At 43.7% G+C, this 19,190-nt stretch overlaps 2 protein-coding genes across 9 annotated transcripts in view; both read right to left on the minus strand.

Annotated features, from left to right (window-relative positions):
- Nucleotides 1-4,806: 4,806 nt before the first annotated feature.
- Nucleotides 4,807-7,878, minus strand: TMEM35B (transmembrane protein 35B). The gene is made up of 3 exons (XM_019797381.2): nt 7,738-7,878; nt 6,240-6,386; nt 4,807-5,287 (listed from the first exon to the last, which is right to left on the minus strand). Exons 1-3 carry the CDS (start codon nt 7,840-7,842, stop codon nt 5,261-5,263), a joined length of 279 nt encoding a protein of 92 aa, XP_019652940.1. The 5' UTR covers nt 7,843-7,878; the 3' UTR covers nt 4,807-5,260.
- A 1,573-nt stretch (nt 7,879-9,451) lies between these two features.
- ZMYM6 (zinc finger MYM-type containing 6) overlaps nt 9,452-19,190 on the minus strand; it is a 40,455-nt gene continuing 30,716 nt past the window's right edge. For all 8 annotated transcript variants that reach the window (XM_034648943.1, XM_034648939.1, XM_011222231.3 and 5 more), the window contains 2 exons: nt 13,072-13,216; nt 9,452-11,408 (listed from right to left, as the gene is read on the minus strand). In XM_034648943.1, the coding sequence (XP_034504834.1) occupies nt 9,577-11,408; nt 13,072-13,216 (1,977 nt within the window). In that variant the 3' untranslated portion in view covers nt 9,452-9,576. The remainder of the gene's footprint in view (nt 11,409-13,071; nt 13,217-19,190) is intronic.

Consider the following 19,190-nt stretch of genomic DNA (forward strand, 5'->3'; position numbering starts at 1 on the left):
CCACGATGAAGCGAGCAGGGTCGTCCCAGGGGCTGCAGCCGCGGACGCCCGGGTCCCCAACACTGCCGTTCATCTCCGACCTTGGACTAGGGAGAGGAAGAGAGGTCACTGCGGAGGTTAGCCACAGAAACAGCCCTCCACGCCAGCTTCGCCCAGCCCCAGCCTCCTGTTCCTCAGCCCTTGCTGGGAGGAGATCCTAGCAGCAAGAAGTCCACGTGGGAGAGGATGAGGACGGCGCGGGGCGGCACCCCTGGGGGTGAACCCCAGAGTCATCTGAAGTAGAATGGGCTTGCTGACAAGCTGCGGGGAAATGAGGAAGGGGCAAGAGTGCCAGATAGCTTGGAAATTCCCAACCTTGGTGACTGAGAGGGTGGAAGCGCCCCTCACAGATGGAGTACGGTTCAGATAATGTGGAGTTACAGGCATGTGCAGTAAGCTCCAGCAAGGCTGAGCCAACAGAGAGTTCTGGAGAAACCAGACTGGAATAGGGAGTCCTTCCCAGAAAAAAACCCAATCCTCCCTCTTCCATGAACCGTGGATGAAGGAACAGGCTTATGATGCAGTGACCCTGAGGACAGGCCCCTGCATAGTGACCTTGGACTTGGGTAGTGCAGGTCCTCTCCTGGGGCTTGCCTGGAGCCCCCAGGGCAGGGCTGAAAACGTCTCACAACTCTCGGGCTTTCCAGCCTGTTTCCTTCCCCTGCACCCGGATCTGACCACAAAGAAGTCCTGGGTCTGAATCAAAACTTTGGACAGCAAAGCAGAAAAGAGCACAGGCCCAGGAATCAGGCAGATTCTAGATACACACATTTATTTGCCATGTGACCTTGGGCGAATTACTCCGCCTCACTGAGCCAGGCTTCTCTGCTGTAAAACGGAGATTAAAATACCTACCTCACAGTGTTGTTGGGAGGGTTATGAGGAAACATAAGTAAAACTCTGAGTGTGGTGGCTGACACTGGGGAGACACTTCATAACCATTAGCTCCCTTCCCTTCCAGGCAGCAAGCAGATGAATGTGTATACCACCCACACAGGCACCCGGAGCAAACAAAACAACACAGAGACATCTGGGCGTGTTCCTCTTCTTTCCCTGAGGGGGGTAAGTGCACAAGCCAGTGTCCCGTTCCTATTTTTGGCATCGTCACCCTCCTAGGGTGTCCCAAAACTCAGTTCCTCCAATGCCAAAATTCTTACCTCTGCCCTTGAACCTCTGAGGCTGCAGTCCTTTCTGGGACCCCGAGTGTATTCTCTTCTCCCCCTCCCTGTCGGCCCCGTCCGCCGTGGCTCTGGCCCCCAGCTGGTCACCCTGAACCTCTCCCTGCCATCCCACCGGATCATTCCTCTCTTACCTCGTGCCGTTCTGGCTGCTGCAGCAATCTCTGGGGCTCTGGGGGCCTGGCTTTAAGGAGCTGAGACCGAGCAGAATCCACTCCCACCCTCACATCTCAGACCCTCCCATCAGCCGACTAATCCCAGGACACCATGTGAAGAATGGGCCCAACAGCTGGAGGGGCTGGGGCCCACCTGTAGCAGCGCCGAGCTGGGTTTGTGGGGTACAGCCAGGGCCCCAAGGGAAGGGAGTGTCTTTGAGGGCAAGGGGACACAGGGAGGAGGAGAGAAAGGCATAGGGAAGGCCTTGCGGCTGAATGTCACTGCGCTGACCTGAGCAAGGCCCAGGGTTTGGGGGGCACATTTCCTGAGGCTCGGCTTCTCCCTGGGCTGAGGAAGCACTGCCGGAGCTCAGGGTCCTGCTGCTGCTGTCAATCACAACTGCTCGGCGCCAGCGGGCCAGCCCACTCCTCCAGCTCTCTGCCTTCGCCACAGCTGCGGGGCGGGCCCTCCAGCCAAGCTAATCAGCTTACGGGCCAAACTGGGGTAAACGGGGGCCCTCGATCTCATGCCAGCTGTGCGAGGTTTTACTCCAAGTCCTGGCCGGAGACAGGCTGGTGTCGCATCCTGGAAGGAGCGGAGAGGGTAAGAGGCCCAGATCCCGGGGCTCCACGTTCTACTTTCTCGAGCTTCAAAATTTTCACGCAGAGGGACAATTTTGGAAATCAAGGCAGATTTAATCACATTGTCCAGATCATCCCATTTACCCTGTTGAAGAGAGCCGGGGTGTCATTCCTGCCCACTTGTGACTTCGGCAGCTGGTGCGGTGGAAAGTGTGGGTTCTGGAGTCAATCAGGCCTTAATTCTAGTCTCAGATCTGACAGGTAGGCACTTAAGCCTTCTGAATGCATTTTCTCATCTGTAGCACAGACTGCTATTTAATAACAAATGCTATTTAATAATAGCATTTGCTGAGCACTTATTATGTGGCAGGCAGGACTGTAAGCATTTTAGCTCACTAAGTCCTCCCAGCAACTCTGTGAAGTATTTACTTTTATTATCCATATTTTGCAAATAAGCTAGTAAGTAGCAGGAATCATCATCTACCTTCTTTGCTGACCGGGTGCACAAACCTTAACTAGTTTAAGTCTATTGTGGGAATTCCACTCTCCTTGCCAATGGTGGGTCCAGGAATAGAAATGGGACATAATTCCGGCCAGTGGGATGTGAGGGGAAACCTGGGGGTCTTCAAAGAGAGCTTTCCTCTCTCTTATCACTTCTGGATGTTACGGGCAAATGTGCTGTCCAGAGCTGCTGCAACTATTTTGCAACGCCAAGGGCAGGAGCCAATACATTGAAAGAAGCAGAGCAGAAAGTGGAGAGATCGTCAGTCTTTGATGTCATTGCAAAGCAGCCAAATGACCCAACCTGGAAACTGAAGGTATGTTATCTCCGGACCTCTGTGAAAGAAGAGGCTTCCTGATTATTTTGGCACTGTGTAGTGAATGTACACTGCTACAGTTTTTCTATGTACTTCACATATACGACTGTGTTTATGCACCACCGCAGATGTGCCAGTGTGTGTATATATACGCATCCACACACTTACTCTAGATTGTGTCACTGTGCTTCCAGACACAAGAAAAGACCTAAGGGTGCCAGCTTGCCTGAGGTTCCCAGTTCGTCCGCATCAGAGCAGAAATTACCATTCTGTAGTGCAGATGAAATGGACTGACGTGCTCAGACTGCTTTCACTCCTGCAGGCTCCCAAAAGCCATTGTCCCTACCCACCACCCCCCCAGCAATCCGGAGGCAGGTGGCTAGAGTACTTGCATAAATCAACAAACTCTTTTCCTATCTTCCATTATGGGAGGCATATCGCTTTCCAAAAGGCCCCCACTGAGGTGAAGATAGTTGGTGGTCTGATAAGAGGGACTCTAACACGGTCACTGTCCCTCAATAATTCGCACACACACACACACACACACACGCCCAGGTTCTGACTGCCTAGGACCTCTGGGTTTCATCCCAGGCTTCCAGCACTGCTCTACCACGCAGCAGCCCTTGGAGGTGGCTGTCCTCTGCACCCAGGAAGCATGAAACTGAGTGCCCTACCTCCCCACCCAAGGCTGGCAGTTTCAGAGCCTGTAAAAGGATGACCCCGTGCCCATTTCTGTTAGCTCTGCACGCCTAAAGTGCACAAGGTAAAAGAAAAGGAAGGAATAGCCCATGTGGCTTGGAAGAACTCAGGCAGAAGCACGTACTCAGACTCTGCCCTATTCAATGTGTAAATTTTAAGTATTATAAAAATTTTAAAAATGCAAGTGCCTTTTGAAGCAGCACCCTCACTTCTAGGGAGACAGTAAGTACACAAAGGTGATTTACTATGTTTGCCATAGCAAAAAAACGGGGGGCAATCTAGGGGTGCCTGGGTGCCTCAATCCGTTGAGCGTCCAACTTTTTTTTTTTTAAAGATTTTATTTATTTGTCAGAGAGAGAGAGCACAAGCAGGGGGAACAGGAGGCAGAGGGAGAAGGGAGCCCGATGCAGGACTCGATCCCAGGACCCTGGAATCATGACCTGAGCTGAAGGCAGACACTTCATGGACTGAGCCACCCAGACGTCCCACATCTGACTCTTGATTTCAGTTCAGGTGATCTCAGGGCCGTGATCTCAGGGTGGTGAGATCGAGCCCCATGTTGGGCCGCACTGGGGATGGAGCCTGCTTAAGATTCTCTTTCTCCCTCTCCCTCTGCCCCTCCCACCCTCTCTCCTCACTTCTAGAGAAAGACAGTAAGTATGCAAAGGGGATTTGCTGTGAAGTGTACAACAGCAAGACACTGGGTGCAATCTGAATGTTCCTGGGGGGGCCTGAATAAACACACTACAGTACATCCTTACAGCGGAATACCATACAGCCAGTAACATCGAGGAGGGAAAACAGACACAGAATGGTACTACAGTATGTAGGTTTTAAAAAGCAGGTCATAGGGGCGCCTGGGTGGCACAGCGGTTAAGCGTCTGCCTTCGGCTCAGGGTGTGATCCCGGCGTTATGGGATCGAGCCCCACATCAGGCTCTTCCTCTATGAGCCTGCTTCTTCCTCTCCCACTCCCCCTGCTTATGTTCCCTCTCTCGCTGGCTGTCTCTATCTCTGTCGAATAAATAAATAAAATCTTTAAAAAAAAAAAAAAAAGCAGGTAATAGGGGCGCCTGGGTGGCTCAGTTGTTAAGCATCTACCTTCGGCTCAGGGTGTGATCCCAGAGTCCTGGGATCAAGCCCCACATCAGGCTTGTCTGCTGGGAGCCTGCTTCTTCCTCTCCCACTCCCCCTGCTTGTGTTCCCTCTCTCACTGGCTGTCTCTCTCTCTGTCAAATAAATAAATAAAATCTTTTAAAAAAATAAATAAAAAGCAGGTAATAATTTATATTGTCTCATTTTCATTAAAAAATATCAGTATAAAGGCATACAAAAAGTTGAGCAGTACAGTTATTAAAAGGAATTAATAGTTATTTTGGTGCATTAAAATATGGGGTGATTTAAATCGCTTTTCTGTTTATTTTCTATTTTCACATGACATGAGGAATGTTAGTATGTTTAACATGCAGCCCTCGAAACAGAGCAGTACCTGTCCAAGACAGAAAGCAGGGTCAGGAAGATAAGATGTCTCCTTCAACACTGGCCAACGCTGGAGGTACTGGTAACAAGGTGGTAGACTGTGTGTTCCACCATGTTCCTGCCGTGACCGTGGCATGGCATGAAGAGGCAAGAGGCCCTCGACTCCCGGGATTCCCTGAGTGCACTTGGAAGAGTCTTCTCCCTGGTGGGTCTGACCACCTCCTCAGTTTGGCCTCAGAGCTGGCAGATATCCAGCAGCAGCAGGAGCCCCAGGCAGAGGACAGCTGGGATGTAGGTGTTGGGTGACTCTTTCAGAGACGCCAAGGTGAAGATAGCCCCTGGAATGGAAAGAGGTCCCTGAGGCTCCCTGACCCACTCCAGCTCAAGCCCTCCCCTTCAACACCTCCCCACCACACACACACACACACACACACACACACACACAGACACACACACACAGAGCAGCCTAAAGAGAACAGAACCAAGACTCAGAGGCCCCTTGAACTAATGTAGCCACTCTCAGAGGGTGAGAAAGAAATAGGAACAATCCTGCAAATAGGACAGGGAGGTGGGTAGATGGACATTTTGGAACTTGTCATCCTTCTTCCTTAACCCTACTGGAGAGGCGGCGGCCCAGGGGTTGGTGGTGGAGTTATGGGAAAGATCTGACGATGAGGGAAGCTCCAGAGATGGAAAGCCTGGGGGAGGGGTGGCAGCAATGGTGACACAGGCCAGGGGATACAGAAGAAGCCGAAGCCGTCTGACCTTCGAAGCAGCAGCTGTCTTTGTACATCAGCAGTTCCTGTGGGCAGAGCTGCTAGGAGGGGCTCCTCTAGGACTGCCTGTCACAGGGAAATTCTCTGCCTTTCTGTTCAGGGCGCCCAGCTTCCTTGCTCTCTGTTCCCACCTGCCAGACACATAACTCCACGGGCAGCTGCTACTCCAACCCGTCTCAAGGGTAGGGCTGGGGAGAGAGGGGTAGGGGCTTTTAAGTTACAATACGTCCTTACCGTGGGGACACCCTGCAGCCAGTCGAATCAGACATAGGAAGTATGTCTGACATAGAACCATGTTATAGTATATGAAGTTTAAAAAGCACCTGTCCTAGTCTGAAGACCATGGAAACTACAGAAAAGCAGGGAGTGCTCCTGGTTCCAGAAAAAAAGGAAAGGAGGCATCAGGAACGGGAACAGCCAAATCTTCTATTACCCTCTGCCAGAAGCCCCCATTTCCCCAGCGTGGTTGCACCCCCTTACCCATCATGAGCAGGGTCAAAAGCAAGTTACTGACCTCTTGCAGCATCGATGGGCCCAGGACCAGCAGCAGCCCAGCCAGCAGTTGCAGGAAGCCCACAGCCCCTTGGTATCTCATGGGATCTGGCTGGTAGCCGAACATCTTCAACGGGAACACCTCAGCAAACTGCACAAACAGGGCTTTCTAGGAGCAGGGAACGCCTGTCAGCCCCACTCAAGGATCCACTGCCTGGGCACTCCACAGGGGCATTCTATGTCTGCACCCTCAACTCCCCCAACCAAGGAGCTGCCATTCTAGGGGGGTCAGGTCCAGGGCTGAGGTCAGTCTGGAGAGGAGAGGGCCTCCCTGAGGGACTGAGCCTTTGGAATCAGGAAACAGGCTCTATGCTCTGAGAAGGGCCAGATGGTGGTGCAGAGAAGGACTGATTTTCTCACCAGACTGTCACTGGATGACACCCCAGGCCCAAATTCCAAGACCAGGAAGCTAGGCATGCCACAGCTTCTCTTTCTTACTGCCTGGCCTGGTTTTCTTGAGGATACTATGCTGGGAATATTGGGAGGTTGGGGAGAGGATGAAAGGGTAGAGTGTTGCTTATTCAACAGATTCCACTCTGAACATGGTATGCTGGGCCTGGATGCCATTGCAGTAGACAGGAGAGTGGTTAAGGAGCTCAAAGAGGCTCATTTTGCAGAGTCAGGCTCTCATCTGAGCCACATGACAACCACAGCCCGGCCACCTTTTCCTGCCCCCTTACTCCCCACCTCAGCTCTACCTTCCCTACTCTGCTATAAGGAAGGAACTCTAACCTGTCTGGCTCTGGGGATGTCCTTCCCCAAACAATCCACCACCCTAAACCAGGAAGGAAGGGCAGAACCCAGGCCTGGGAGACGGAGGCTGCAGGGGTCTTCAAGTCTGGCTTATTTGAGGGGCTGGAGGGACTGGGGGGCATAACCACAAGAAAGGTTTTCCAAGAGTCTGGAACTAGCCAGGAGGCGGAAGGAGGACTTGCAGACTTTCCTCTCAGCCTCCACGGTAAGGGCTCTCTAGATTCTGAGCTAGGAGAGCGTCTTGACTAGTCGTGTAACCTCTGGCAGATACACTTGACCTTCAGGGCGAGTTCCTACTCCACCAAGCGGGGATTAATAAACCCGTTCCTCGCCAATCTCCCAAGAACGCAAGCAAGCGAAGGAGGACACGGGGACGGGGAGGGTGCTGGGTCCCCCATTCCATTCTGTCTTCTTCCCGCCCGGTCCCGACGCATTCCTCCTATCGCCCTAGGTTTGCGCAGGGCCCCCAGGGCTCCGCTGGAAGGAGATCTGCCCCGTCCCTTCCCGTCTAGGCAAGAGCCAGAGGACTCCGAGGTGCGCCCTAGGAAGGTGCCCACGCCTCGGCCGGCGTGCTCTGCCCCCGCTCTCGCGCCGTCTCGCCGGAAGGCGGGCGGGCCGAGGACTGGCCGGGCGCCGGGGCAAGGGCGGGGTAACGGCCGGGGCCGCAGCACCCGCCGCCGCGCCGCCGCCCACGCCCCGCCGCTCACCATCTGCTCGGACGCGGGAGCCGAGATCTCCGAAAGCTTGGCTGCCCCCGTGAGTGCGAAGAAGCCGCCCAGCAGGACGCGCAGAGCGGCGAGCCCCAGCGCCATGGCCGCGCAGGCCGGCCGGGAGCGGGGAGAGGGAAGGGGAAGGTGAGGGCAGGGCAGGGTAAGGCAGGGCAGGGGAGGGGAGGCCCGACCGAACCCCGCCTCCTGCCGCCCGCTGGGTTCCTCTCCCCCCAGGGCGGCCAGAAGACCCGCGCCAGAGCCTCCCGCTCCTCGCTTCCCGAGGCCGTTGCCAACCTCTTTTCTGGCGGGGCATCCCCATCTCACAGATGGGGACACTGAGGCCCACTGGCTCAGCTGACTAAATGGGCGCCTTTGAGTTCAGGGGAAGTCTCTTGTCTCCCAAGCAGTACAGAGTCGAGTCCAACAGGAGTATCTGCACGTGCCTCGCAGAAGACCGGGGTTTCCTTCCTGCCTGAGCCTCCCTGGCTTTGCCAGGAGCTGCTGCCTAACCTCGATGGGCCTGTGTCTGCATCTGTAAAGGCGGATAAGCCTCTTCGTTCTGAAAACAGGCCTAGCACAATGCCTGGCACATGTAAGAGCTCAAAAGTTACTTGTAAATTCGTAAGTTACGAAATTAGTAATAAATCAGTAACAAGTGGTTAAATTTTTTTCTTTTATGTAAAATACATTTTGCCTCGAATTTCTCTCAGCTGAAATTAAAATGTGAAAAGTGTTTGAAAATTCAGACACTTGGAGCTGTGGGAAGAGAGACTTCACTGAACAAAACCCTGTAGGCCACTCCTGGCCCATCTGCTATCACCTGGAGATCTGTCTAGACCCAGATGGACAATCGGTGGGCCAAATTAAGTCAGCTGTCTGTTTTTTTCACTCCCTCCCCCTCTCCAGCCAACGTTTGTTTACATTTTTTAACGATACAAAAAAAATTTAAAGGCAGCTCTGACACATGAAAACTATATTATTTCAATGTTCATAAATAAAAAGTATTGAAACACAGCCACACTCATTTGTGTACTGCCTACAGCTGTTTTTTGCTGCAACCGCGGAACTGAGTCGTTGCCACCATATGGCCTGCAAAACCTAAAATATTGACTATCTGGCCTTCTATGGAAAAAGTTTGGCAAGCCCGGGTGGGAAGGGCCACAGAGACCCCTACAAGGGGTCTCAAACTCTCCTGCTGCTTCCATTTCTGGTTAGCCAAGCAGCTCAGATCTTGGGGGGTTTTTTGTTTTTTTCTAAACAATTTTCACTTTATGAATTAGAGAGAGACAGAGCACAAGTGGGGGAGTGACAGGAAGAGGGAGACGCAGGCTCCCCGCTGAGCAGGGAGCCTCCTGTGGGACTCGATCCCAGGACTCTGAGATCTAAGACCTGAGCCAAAGGCAGACTCCTAACCAACTGAGCCACCGGGGAGTTCCTCAGATCTTGGTTTTATACCTACACACAACCTGCCGGAGTAGGGGGCTGCCTGGTTGAAGACTCCAACGTTCCATGTGTTGCTAAAGGCCAAGTGGTTTCAACGTCCAGGTGTGCTGGTATGTTATAAAGGGGCCTTTTGTTACCCTCATTTTTGTCCCTAATCCAGATTATCCAATCAATTGATCAAATAGCTAAATTCTCTACCTTAGACTAGTAAAATTTTTATATAACTAGATATAAATGCATTATTATTAAATTCCTCAACAAAAAGAAAAATAATTAAAACACTTATTTAATCACTGAAAACACATTATCCACATTAGGAAATTATATTTTAGGGTACTTATACAAAATTTAACACAAAATTATAGACTTTGATAATAAGCAATAGCCATGTTACTATTCTTTCTCCTTTACTAATTTTTCTATCCTTGGAATTAAAGATGTGACTGCAAGTCTTAGAGCAGAACCAGAAACCAAGAGATTTCTTTGTTTTGACTCCGTCAAAGCAGAAAATGTAGCATCACATAAATAAATAGTTGAAAAGGGCAACAAAAACTTCATTGCCTTTTCATGGAGTTCTGGGTAACTTGTCTTTGCATTTATCCAAAACTGAGTTACAGACATTGATTTAAATACTGATTGTAATTCCAAATCCGAAGATAGCTCTACTAGTTTTTCTTCTTCGAAGTCCGTGAGATTAGTATTTTGATGATTCATAAAAGGATTAATTATCCACAAATTTCCTGAACGCAAGTCATCTTCTGGTGGATAACAGTCATGAAACATTTGAGAAAGTCCTTCCAGGTGCTCAGATATAATGTTTACAATGCCTCTCATATTTAAGTCTGATGAGTTTAAGAATTCGGAAAATGAAGGGAACATGTCATAATCATTCTCTTGTGTGCGCTTCAACCACATTTTTAACTTTTCCTTAAATATATCCATTTTATTGTACAAATTGAAGAGAGTAGTCATAGTTCCTTGGAGACTTGAATTGAGTTCATTTATAAGTGAAAAAATATCTGATAAATAGGCCAGCTTGGCAACCCATTCCTCATCAAGAAAATACCTGGCCAAATCTGAATGCTTTTGGTTTAAAAAAATTTCAATTTCATGTCGTAATTCAAATAATCTTGTTAAAATTCTCCCTCTCGATATCCAACGTACTTCAGCATGAAGTGGTAAATTCACATGCTCAGACCCCATTTCTTCACACAAAATGGTCAACATTCGTGAATTCAACGCATTGCTCTTTATAAAACTTAAAATTTGTGCTGACTGCAAAAGAATTTCATGTAAGCGTGGAGACAACTTTGCCGCTGCTAAATGTTCACGGTGAATAAAGCAGTGTGTAAATGCCACTGTGGTCATGGCAATTTCTTGAATTTTTGCCCTTAAACCAGAACACCTGCCAGTCATGCTTGTAGCCCCATCTGTGCAGAGACCAACACAATGTTTCCAATTCAGAGATTTACTGTCAATGTATTTATTTATTAGTTCGAATATGTCAAAACCAGTTATTTGAGAAGCCATTTCAATGCAACATAGTAATTCTTCTTTTATATCACTGCAATCATAATCAATGAACCGTATATAGCACAAAAGAAGGGTGATATTTGAGATTTCTGATGATTCATCTACCTGGAGGGCAAACCACTTGGACTTTCTGACTTTCTGAATCATCTGATCTTCAATGTCTGCGGACAGTTCATCAATCCTGTGTCCAATTGTATTATTAGAAAGAGGAATGGTTTTCATTTTGTCTCCAGCACTTGAACCCAAAACTTCTGAACACATCTCTACTAAATACGGTTTAATTAATTCTTCAGCAATGGAGAACGGCTTCTTGCTGGCAGCAATTTGAAAAGCAATTAAATAAGAAGCTTTCACAAGTGACTTTTCAACTAGTAAACACTTTTTTAAAGAACTATTTTGACATTCCATTTCAAGAGATTTTTGTTCAAAAAAATCTACCGGTTTGTTTTCTAATTCTGAATGTTTTGTCTTCAAATGATGAGAAAGATTTGCTGGCTTCATATTTTCAGTGGATAAAATTTCTCCACAAATGACACACTGTGGCCTTGGTGAACTTTCTTTTGATCCTGGACAGATAATAAAACCAACTTTTAAATATTCCGCATCACAAGTCTGGAAAAAACCTATTCTTTTTTTCTTTGCAGGTGGAGACTCAAGTTCCACGTCATGTTTCTCATCAGGCATAGGGAAATCTGAATGAAATATTTGAATCACTGTTATTTTCAAGAAGAAATAAGCCATATTCTTTGTTTTCCCCCACACATTTAAAATTTGTATTTTATTACTACTTATATTTGTCAAAAGCATACACTAATTAAAGTTGAAACCCAAACCATGATACTTCCATGGTGCCGTTAAAAACTGAATTTCTCCTTGCCCAAAACCTGGCCACTAACTAAAGCAAAACTGTAGGCTGTAGTTCGTGAACTAGCAATGCTAGGTATTCAATAGATTACTGGCGTTAAGGGCTGAAGTCCACAGGACACATCAAATTAAGGACAAATTACTTTCCTTTTAAAATTTTCAGATAAAAGGGAAAGTAAATGTTTCAAAAAGTTAACATCTGGTGAATCAAGATGAAAGATGTATTAATGTTCATTGTGTCATGTTTTCAATCTTTCTGAATTCTGAAATTTTTCCAAATTAAAGTTGAGGAAAAAAATAAAGGTTAATTATTAGAATACCCAGTGTCAACGAGGGTAAAGAGAAATGGATGTTCTCAAACACTGATGTAATTTTTCAATTTTGTAACACATATCAAAAGCCTGAAAAAACTATGATAGCTTTTGAATCTGAAATTCTACTACTTAGGATTTATCCTAAGGACATAATTAGACAAGTAAACAAAAATCCATTTACACAACTTAACACTGTTTATAATATAAAATAACTAAAAGCAATCTCAATGTCCGATCTTAGGGGGATGGATACTTTGTAATCTATGCATCCGTTAAGAATCTCAATGTATATTTAAATTTATATTGATATGGAATGTTTCTGATGAGCAATGTCAAATGAAAAAGTAGTTCACAACAGTGTATTTTAAACAATCCAATATTAATCTAGAAATTCTAAAAACATGTATAAGCACACACATACCCACACATATGACTGTGTGTATAATATAAATTCATGTACACAAAGAGTATATCATTTTAACAGGAATATGAAACAAACAAATTTACTTTGGAAGGAAAACAGGATTCTCTTTGACTCCTACCAAAAGAAAGGCACCCTATATAAAAACTTATGATTACTTGTTGACAGACTATGCTTTTAAATACACTATATTCTGGGTAGTAATATTATCATTAAAAACAAAAATCAAAAAATGTTTCGGGCAGAGTAGGCTACACAAGTAACTAAAAATAGAAAGGTAGTGGCAGTTAACATGGATCAGGGCAATAGTTTACAACCTTTCCAAGTATGAATTAAAATAATTTTCCTGACCACCAACACTTCAGACACAGTTATACTTTTAGTAAATGACAAATCAATTCACAGCGTTTTTAAAAAAGAACTAAGGTTAAATCACTAGTGCTTTTTTTTTTAAATCATTAATGCTTTTAAATAAATTTGTACCTTAGTAGTTATAATAGTTTGTACATTTAAAAAACAGCAGTGCACACACAGAGATGTTTGTCCACTCTACACATAACGCTATGTGGGCAGATGGATTCAATTTAGTAGTTACTAGTGTTTATGAGAAAAATTATAAAAGAAATAGACGTTCAAACAAGAATGAATGTTTTCACATTTAAGAAACTGTAAATGATTTTCTTTGCTTTTCCTAAAAAAACAAAAACAAACAAAACAGAGTAACTTTGTACGTATGGAGAGCGCAAGGACACATACCTGTCTGACATTCCTTGTGTTGCGTATGCGGTTTGCAAGAGGTGGCCTTGGTCTGTGTGACAGGCTTGCACAATATTGCTTTGTTTTTTAAAAGCCTGGGAGACTGGGAAGATAGAAGTTTCATGGCATCTGTCTGTGTGCTTCCCTAGTTAAAAACAAATTCAGAAACCAAAAAGAGATGTTTTTTTAGTACCTTATCACTGACCATAATTGTATCAATTGAAACATGGCACACAGCAAAAGAAATGTAATTCTGAAAGAGCAGTTGCAATAAAGAAGTTACTTTAAAAAATATACATTAATTTCTAATTCTTCTAATCAGTATCCATTCCACTTATTAATTAAAAAGAAACACTCTGCCTATAGTAAGGACAATCAAAACAGTGAAAACAATCTTTGCTGATTAGGACAATTGGCTATGCAGAAAAATTAGATCCAATCTCAAACCATACACAAAAATATATTCCATATTGATTAAAGACCTCAACATTAAAAAAAATAAAATTTTAAAATCAATGGAAAGGGGCACATGGCTGGCTCAGTAGCAGAGCATGCAACTCTTGATCTTGGGGTTGTGAGTTCAAGCCCCACACTGGGAGGAGAGATTACTTAAAAATTTTTAAAAATCTTAAAAATCAAATCAAATCATATCACATCAAATCACTGGAGAACTTTCAAATGACCAGAACAAAGAGAAGGAATTCTCTTTTTAAAGATTTTTTGTTTTAAGTAATCTCTACACCCAACATGGGGCTCGAACATACAACCCAAGATCAAGAGTTGTATGCTCTACTGACCAACCAGCCAGGTGCCCTAAGGAGAAGGTATTCTTTTTTTTTTTTTTTTTTAGATTTTATTTATTTATTTGACAGAGACAGCCAGCGAGAGAGGGAACACAAGCAGGGGGAGGGAGAGGAAGAAGCAGGCTCCCAGTGGAGAAGCCTGATGTGGGGCTCGATCCCATAACGCCGGGATCACGCCCTGAGTCGAAGGCAGACGCTTAACCGCTGTGCCACCCAGGTGCCCCAGGAGAAGGTATTCTTAAACAAAACACAAAAGAGTTAAAAACAAAATAGAAAAGACTAATACATTTGACTACCTTGAACTTTTTTTTGCAAATAAAGGTCTTTATAAAACAAAGCTGAAAGAGAAGCAACACAGTTGGAGAATGTACTGAAAACATGTTTTCCATTCAATAAATATTTACCAAATATTTACTGTAAACCAGGCACTGTCCTAAGCCCTGGTGATACAGCAAAAAACAAGACAAGGAAAGTCCTGCTTTTATGGGCTTTACATTCTACAGGGAGACACAGAAGATAAAAAGTAAAGCAAATATATAATGTATAATTCCAGGTGGTGCTAAGCGCTATGAAAGAAAGAAAGCAAGATGAGGGAAGGGAGAGTGCTAGTGTAGAGGAGGGGTATTTTTGGAATAAACATTGAGCGGAGATCTTCTGAATACTCAAAAGAGCAAACCATGCAAAGGCCTGAAGTCAGAGGACTCCAGACACAAAAGCCCTCAAGTGGGAAAGAGTTCAGTGTGCTTTAGGAACAGAGACGAGAACAAGACTGAAATAAAGTAAGCAGAGGCTAGAATGAAATGTCTGAAGAAGTAGGCAGAAGCCAAATTGTATAGGATCTGGAGGTCTTAGTTTTAAAAACAAGAAATTAGGATTGTATTTTAAATGTGATGGAAAGCCACTGCAGATTTTATTTACATTTACTTTTAATTTTATTTTAAGATTTTATTTATTTGAGAGAGAGCAAGAGCAGAGGCAGAGGGAGAAGCAGACTCCCCACGGAGGAGGTGCCCCTATATTTACTTTTTAAACAGGCAGTAGATGTAATAATTTTGAATTATATAATAATAGAAAAGGTATAAAAGTATATACATGAAGGGGCACCTGGGTGGTGCAACTCTTGGTTTCAGCTCGAATAGTTGGGGTCACGACATTGAGCCCTGCCTCAGGCTCCACGCTCAGCGCGGAGTCTGCTTAAGACTCCCTCAGCCTGGGATGCCTGGGTGGCTCAGTCAGCTAGGCATCTGCCTTTGGCTCAGGTCATGATCCCAGGGTCCTGGGATCGAGTCCCACATCGGGCTCCTTGCTCTCTGACAAATAAATAAAATCTTTAAAAAAAAAAAAAGACTCCCTCTCTCTCTGCCACCCCCCTCCATGTGCGCTCTCAGATAAAATCTTTAAAAAATATATATATATACACGAAAATTAAGTTTTCCGTCTGCCCTCTATCCAGACTCAACCTTGAACACAACCACTGTCCCCAGTTCCCTATACATCCTTCTAGAGATGGTCCCTATAATTAAGTTGCTTCTGACTACAAATTGGTAGCATATAAACAGTGAGGTTCTAGTACCTTGCACTGTACTTATAGCAAGCTATCACAGAGGTATATTTACATAACTTCGTATAAAGCTGCCCTAGTAGCAGCTTTATACACTGAATGTACCGTAGGTAATCTGAAGAGTCTCTGCTGCTAAATAGTGAATGTTAAAAATATCCACTATTACAAACAATGCTATAAGAAATACTCCTACGTATAAATTAATTCTACATGTGCCAGTATATTTATAGTTAAGGTATTGTAAGTACGGTTTGGTGGGTCCGAAGGTTTTAATTATGATGGTACGGCCAAACAGCTTTCCACAGAAGGATATTATATCAAATTATATGACCTTCAGCAATGTATGTGAGCCTGTTTCCCAACACTCTAGTTAACACAGTAACTATGAAACTTTTTGCTATTTCTCAATAAATGAAAAATTACCAAACAGTAGTGTGGTTAGGTATTTTGCACGTTTAAGCATTATTAGTTTTTCCTCTTCTGTGAACTATCTACTCCTGTCTTGTGCCCTGTTTTCCTTTAGCTTTTAAAAAATTTCTATGCATATTTTTTGAATGAGCACTGTAACACATGACAGAAAATTCAAATATAGACACTTAACAATGAAAAAATAATAATTCCCTCTCTTAAAATTCTGCCTCAGTCATTCAGTTCTCCTCAAAGGCAACCACTATTATCTATTTACTGGCTGCCTTCCAGAGCTTTCTATACATATGTATAGGCCTGTGGTTTGTGTGTGTGTTTAAAATACAAGTGGCAGTATGCTATACCATTTTGTCTTTTTCGTTTATTATATATGAGACTGCTCCATGACTGTACAGATATAGCTCCCACATTCTTTTTAAGCACATAGTATTCTACTGTATGGATATAGCATATTTATTTTAACTACAGTCCCCAAAGAGCTGCTGCGTATGCTTGTGAAGGGAACTCCACTTACCAGGCCACATGACTAAGTATAAGATAGGAGAGGGGTATATTTCAGGCCCTACCCATTTAGGCCTATTTTTTTTCTAGTTCACACAGTAACTCAGGATGAACTCACAGTGGCTCTGACTACTGATGAAACAATTTGGTTGTTTTCAAGCCTTTGCTACTACATACAATGCCGCAATCATCCCTGTATATACTTCATTTTATAAATGTGTGAAATGTATCTCAAGGATAAATTCCTAAAAATGGAGTTCCTTGGTAATATGGTATTTACATTTTAAATTTTAACAAGTTTTACTAAATTGCTCTCTGTAGCAGTTTTACCAACTGCTATTGACAATATGTAAAAATGCCTTAACAGTGTTATCCATCATTTTTATCTTTGGCAATCTGATAAAACTGTGGTTCTAACTGCCATTTCTCTAATTTTGAAGTTGAATATCTTTGCATATGTTTAAGAACAATTTTTATTTCATAGTCTGTAAACTGAAGGATCATAGTTTTGCCCATTTTCCTAATGGGTGCTGGGTCTTTTTATTGATTCATAGCAGCTCTTTACATATGAAAAAAGCTAGCTTTTCATGACATGAACTGCAATCTTATAATTTTTTTCGTATCTTTTGACTTTGAAATGTAGCTGAATTTCCCAAACAAATCTTTTATGGCTTCTGGGTTATGTGACATATTTAGAAAGACTCCCCACTTCTGCATTTGAATTCTTTCCTGTATTTTTTCCTACTACTTTATTATTTTTTTTATACTTAAATGTCTTTTCCATCAGGACTTCCTTTTGGTGTAACTTGTAAGATACAAATCCAACTGTATTTTCTTCCATATGTATACTCAATTGTCACTATTTACTGAATAATCTAAATCTCCTACTGATCTGAATGCCATCTTTATTATTTCTAAATTTGCATATATATTTAGGTCTATTTCTGGACTTCTTTTTTTAAGATTTTATTTATTTGACAGAGAGAGAGAGAGCGAGCACAAGCAAGGGAAGTGACAGGCAGAGGGAGAGGGAGAAGCAGACTTCCCCTGGAGCAGGGAACCTGATGTGGGGGGGCTCAATCTGAGCCGAAGGTAGATGCTCAACCAACTGGGCCACTCAGGCATCCCTGGACTTCTTTTCTATCGAGTTGTCTATTCATGGCTTCCGTAACAGTTGGTTTAACTACCTCGCTTTATAAAATTTAGAATTTTACTATAATTTCGGAAACTGGCTCTTCCCCCTTCTTTATCTTTTTCAGAATTTCACTGAAGGTTTTTAAGCAGTCACGTGACAATCTGATTTGTTTTAAGATCATTCTGCTAACGATGAGGAGGAAAAAATGCAAAGAGCAAGAATAGAAGCAGAAAGACAGGTAGGTAGTCACTGCAATGAACTAGAGAAAAGATGATGGTGCCTCAGACAAAGGAGGTAGCAACAGGAGTGGTAAGAAGTAAGGAACACTAGAGCAGAAGTCTGAGGGAAAACAGAAGTGTTCTGATTTAGACATATTATTTGAGATGGCTATTAATCACCTAAGTGTGTATGTCAAGCAGGCAGCTGTATACATGAATCTGGGGCTCAGAGGTCATGACAAGAAAAATGAATCTGGGAATAAACCACCACCTAGGTGGTGTTTAAAACCACAGGACTGTATTGAGTCCCTGGGAAGTAATGTAGGTTGAGATAAAGGAGAGGTAAGCTGACCTGGAAGCTGAAGAAGGTATTTCAAGAAGGAAGGGGGAAATGAGGGTATAGTAAAGGATGGGTAAAATGAGAACTGAAAACCGACCATTGGATTTGCAAAATAAAGGCTGATGGCAACCTTGACAAGAGCAGCTTCAGTGACTTAAAGTCAGTGGACAGCCTGACTTAAGTGAGCTAAGGAAAGATAACAGATAAGGGAATTGAGGCAGGAAGTAGAGGCCACCCTTAGGGGAGTTTTTCTAAAATGGAGAGCAGAGAAATAGGACAATAGCTAGAGGGCTATGCTGTTAAAGGATTTTTTTTATAGATATTAAGTATTACTGCATGTTTTTGTATTAATGAAAATGAGTAGAAAGAAGTGGGGGCAAATCCGGAATATATAAAGAAACTCTATAAATTGATAAGGAAAAATTTCAACACAAAAATGGGGAAAAATTAAAAACAGGAAATTCAAAGAAAATTCAAATGTTCAAAAACATAGAAATATAAGCAAACATGCTAGTAATTAGTGACCTGCAAAGTAAGACAATAAGATGTTACTAAACAGATTGACAAAAAAACAAATTTAAATCTGACAACATTAAATGATGTGAGGCTGTGGGAAATGAGTACAATCATAAACTGCTGGTGGGAACAAAAACTGAAATAGCCATTTTAAAAACTAAAATTGCAAATACTCTTTGACTCCAAAATTCCACTCTTTCATACCTACACTAGACAAACACCTGCACACATTCACATGGAGACATATGCAAGGATGTTCATTATAGCAGAGATTTTATAGGTTAAAAATTGGAAGTGTTCATCAATAGGGCAATGGATAAATAAAATGGGTTACTTTCATAAAATATTATACAGCAGTCAATAAACTAATAAACAAATTAGTCACAGGATACAAAATTAACATACAAAAATGAGTTGCATTTATATACACTAATCATGAGCTATTAGAAAGAGAAAATTTTTAAAAATCCCACTTACAATTGCATCAAAAAGAATAAAATACCTAGGAATAAATTTAATTAAAGAGATAAAAGATCTGTACCCTGAAAACTACAAGACACTGATGAAAGAAACTGAAGAAGATACAAATAAACAGAAGCTATACCATGCTCATGGACTG

Source organism: Ailuropoda melanoleuca, chromosome 2, assembly GCF_002007445.2.
Source record: "Ailuropoda melanoleuca isolate Jingjing chromosome 2, ASM200744v2, whole genome shotgun sequence".
In the NCBI taxonomy this organism is placed as follows: domain Eukaryota; kingdom Metazoa; phylum Chordata; class Mammalia; order Carnivora; family Ursidae; genus Ailuropoda; species Ailuropoda melanoleuca.

What these genes read in the sequence shown, in the direction of transcription:
- TMEM35B (XM_019797381.2), bottom strand. Translation starts at nt 7,842, where the DNA reads ATGGCGCTGGGGCTCGCCGCTCTGCGCGTCCTGCTGGGCGGCTTCTTC. An exon ending in CTCCCGCGTCCGAGCAGATG is followed by an intron (nt 6,387 to 7,737) that starts GTGAGCGGCGGG and finishes CCCTGCTCCTAG; the next exon opens with AAAGCCCTGTTTGTGCAGTT. An exon ending in GCCCATCGATGCTGCAAGAG is followed by an intron (nt 5,288 to 6,239) that starts GTCAGTAACTTG and finishes TTTCCATTCCAG; the next exon opens with GGGCTATCTTCACCTTGGCG.